General features: G+C 45.4%; 1 protein-coding gene across 1 annotated transcript; it reads left to right on the top strand.

Moving 5' to 3' along the window:
* Positions 1-2,329: 2,329 nt before the first annotated feature.
* On the top strand, positions 2,330-3,298 carry LOC129676997 (olfactory receptor 8S1-like). The gene has a single exon (XM_055607542.1). It carries the CDS (start codon positions 2,330-2,332, stop codon positions 3,296-3,298), a length of 969 nt encoding a protein of 322 aa, XP_055463517.1.
* The last annotated feature ends 502 nt before the right edge of the window (positions 3,299-3,800 follow it).

Genomic DNA, 3,800 nt, shown 5'->3' with positions numbered 1-3,800 from the left:
CTGAGTCAGGGGTAGGAAATGGTGATGATATAAAGTATAAAATTTAATCACTTTGTTATGTGTCTCCCAATCCAGTAAGTGTTTATGGGTCACAGAGAATTGCTTTATTTCACCTCTCACCTCTGCTACCAGTCCTGAGCGTCTGGGCATGGCAGACACTGTCAGGACAAAATTTGCAATGGGGTTTCTTCCCAGCACCCTTCAATTTTAGGTTACCTTTGCTTCTTTGTAAATCTGGAGATGTTCCATGACATCAGGGATTCCTGTCCAGGAAGACACTGACCCAAAACTTCCCTCAGGACAACCACGTGGTTCCCACACCAGTGTTGACTTTCTGGACTTTGCTTTCATTCCTTGTTTCAGATACAACTTTTAGAACATCTGTGGGGGAAGTTTTTATTTCTTGTCTGATTCGGGAATGGTTTATTCCAGGAAATACCTTGAGCATTTTCCAATATATGCATCATGTTAGTTTCCACTAAACTTGTTATACTTCCTCAAGTTTGATTCATTTTCTAATTTATGTAGAGTCTGAAGAAATGAATTACTAAAACCAGTGATTTCAAACAGTAAGAAAGAAAATAACGATGTTTTGTTGTAGAAGTACTCTTTTTTGCTGGGACCTTAATTTTATGTTTTTAGGTTCTAATGATGTGTCTGTGTGGGTATATTTACTTGTGTGCAGGAGCCCACAGAGGCTGGAGGAGGAGGTCATATCTGGGGCTGGGATGTCCAGTGTGGTTGATGGGAACTGTGTCCTCTCCAAGAGCAGGACACATCCTCAGCTACTGAGCCATCTCTCCAGCCCTTCCACAACCCTTCTAGCAAAGACAAAAGTTCTGTGAGGACCTTTGGTGATGTCATCAAATGTCCTTGCATAGTTTACATGAAACAATGACAAAAAAGAAGGTGTTTCTTTGTTTTGTTTTTTTTTTTTTTTCTGGGTAAGAGAATTTTTGCACAAACATGAGGACTTAAGTTGGAATCCCAAGAAAGTGTGTAGAAAGCTGGGTGTGACCACGAGTTCCTGTGACCCTGGCACTGGTGGCAGGGGTCAGGGAGACAAGGGGATCGCTGAGGCTTGCTATTCACCAGCCTTGCCCCAGGTTCAGTGAGACCGTGTCTCCCGGAGCAAGACAGAGAGCAACAGAACACACACTTCTACCATCTGTGTGGGCATGGGCGTGTACAACCACACAGATGCACACACACACACACACACACACACACACACACACACACACACATGCACACACACACAAAAGGTGTATGTTTTCCATTTCAAATTGGAAATATTTCTATAAAGCAAATTATCCCTGGTGGTTGCACTTGGGGCTGGCTTTGAGAGGAACGCTCTAGGCATTGCGGGAAAACTGTCACGAGTTAGTAGACCACTCACGGAAAGCACACTCTGGAAATGTTACTGTGCTGGCATACGACCTAGAGAACATGTGGAAGTCTGGTGGAAGCTGAGCGACTCTGATCTCATATAGTCTCTCAGCCTCGACTGCCGAAAAATATGAAGACCATGCATGATGCTGTCATGGAGCCAACAACGCTGGCCAGTCTCCCTGAGCCAGGTGTCCACATCTGCTTGTTAACCAGAGCAAGAGAAAACAACAAGCTCTGACTAAGTGTGTGACTGCTGCTGCGCGGCTGCTTCCTGCCCCGGGTTTCCTGTTAGCTCATTCTGTTACACTGTTGTTCTTCCAGTACTGTATCCTTAGGATGCTGAAGGCCAGTAGCTGACCAGGTACTCGTTTGTTCTCTTTCTTCCTTCCACTATACCCCAGTTGCAGCCACTGTCTATATGATCACTGTGAAAATGTTTAAAAATCTCTTTCTTCCCTAACTTTACCCTTGTCTAGGTGACTACTGTGACTCCAGAGACTCTGCAGTTGAGTTGAGAATTCCAGACTTTTGTCCATGTTATTTTTTACATCCTCAATTTTCTTCATAAGAACATAAGACCTAAACAAAAGAAAGAAAGAGGAAGGAAGGAAGGAAGGAAGGAAGGAAGGAAGGAAGGAAGGAAGAAAGAAAGAAAGAAAGAAAGAAAGAAAGAAAGAAAGAAAGAAAGAAGGAAAGAAAGATTTCCAAAACAACAAACCCCAATAGCACACGTCATAAGGAGAAAAACAGCCAATGCAGGCACTTGGCCAGCATTCTGAAAACTGCATTGTTACTTAAAATATCAAAGTTGTTTTCGTGTCTGGACCAACAGTCAATGAAACTTGCATCCTGGGGCATTGAGGAGATCATTTCTTTGAAGAAGAGAAGGCATCACACACGAGGAGGTTTTTCTCCTTTCATTGCTTTCCCTTTTCCAATGCCAAGGGGAGGTGCTAAGGGCAACTTGAGTGCTGTCTCTGAGTTCATCCTTCTTGGGCTGTCTGACGATGCTGAGCTCCAGGCTGCGCTCTTTGTGGTTTTCCTCGTGGTCTACGTCCTGACCCTGATGGGGAACTTCACGATTCTGCTGGTGATAGTGGCTGATTCTCACCTGCACTCACCCATGTACTTTTTCCTGGGCCACCTCTCCTTCCTGGATCTTTCCTATTCGTCAGTCTCCGTGCCCAAGGTGATGGAGAATCTAATATCTCAGACAAAAACGATCCCTGTGAAGGGCTGCCTGGCCCAGGCCTTCTTTGTGTTTGCCATGGGGGGCACCGAGGCCTTTCTTCTTGCAGTCATGGCCTATGACCGCTATGCCGCCATCTGTCACCCTCTCCTGTATGCCCAGATGATGAGCAACTGGTTCTGTGAGGGGCTCGTATGGGGGTCCTGGGGCCTGGCCATAATGAACGCACTCCTTAATACCCTCCTAGCTGTGAATTTGGACTTTTGTGTCTATGGCACCATACACAACTACAACTGCGAGTTCCCTTCTCTCTTCCCCCTCTCCTGCTCTGATGTCTCTACCAACGCTGCTGTCCTGCGCTGGTCTTTTGTCATACATGCCTTTGGAACCTTCCTCCTGGTTTTAGCTTCCTATGGCTGCATCTTCTCCACTATCCTGAGCATGAGATCCACCACGGGCAGAAGCAAGGCCTTCTCCACCTGCTCCTCCCACCTCACTGTAGTGGTCTTATATTTCAGCTCAGCCTGCCTGCGCTACATCAGGCCAACCTCGGGTTCTCCCATGGAAATCGTCTTCTCCTTGCAGTACACTGTAGTCACCCCCATGCTGAACCCCTTCATCTACAGCCTGAAGAACAAGGAGGTGAAGGCAGCTATGAGAAGAATGCTTGGAAAATGCTGCCAGCATTTGAGTAAGTTCATCGAAGTCACTGAGTGAAGAAATCAAACTGAAATCAAGATAAGGAGTAATTAAAGAGAAATACCACTGAAGACAGATGCTTTGTGAAACCTCAGGATTTTCCCTGAACCACACCACTTCCCTTGGTGGCCTTAAAGTTAATTCTGTTCTGAGACAAAGCATTACATCATCTGGGTCTTTTAATGTAAAACCGGTTTTTTATCCTTTTATTTTGAAGAGGACTTTTCTTAGTTTGTGTTTCCCCACGCCCAAATGCTTTCTATTTTTTTAGTTAAAGGACCCATATTCCTGTAGGCAGAATTCCCTGTCCCTTGACATAGGTACCGTCAATGCATTTTACTGTAATGGGGGTGATTGCGGGTGCAGTAGCCTGGTCCTTCTGTTTCAGCTCCAATGTCTGCTCCAGGAGTGTGGTCAATTGATTCAAAACTGGCCGGGACTATACAGCTTATGAAACCTGTGACCGTTTCAGTGTGGCTTAGCAGCTTTCCCCATCGATTTTTTTCTCTCCTTGGATATG

The sequence above is a fragment of the Psammomys obesus genome, unplaced genomic scaffold (genome assembly GCF_907164565.1).
Source record: "Psammomys obesus unplaced genomic scaffold, mPsaObe1.curated_primary_1811, whole genome shotgun sequence".
Taxonomy (NCBI): Eukaryota; Metazoa; Chordata; class Mammalia; order Rodentia; family Muridae; genus Psammomys; species Psammomys obesus.
Note: the sequence above shows the minus strand (reverse complement) of the source record. Positions and strands in the feature narration are given on the sequence as shown.

Excerpts from the sequence above, each read along its gene's own strand:
- LOC129676997 (XM_055607542.1), top strand. The coding sequence starts at position 2,330 with ATGCCAAGGGGAGGTGCTAAGGGCAACTTGAGTGCTGTCTCTGAGTTC.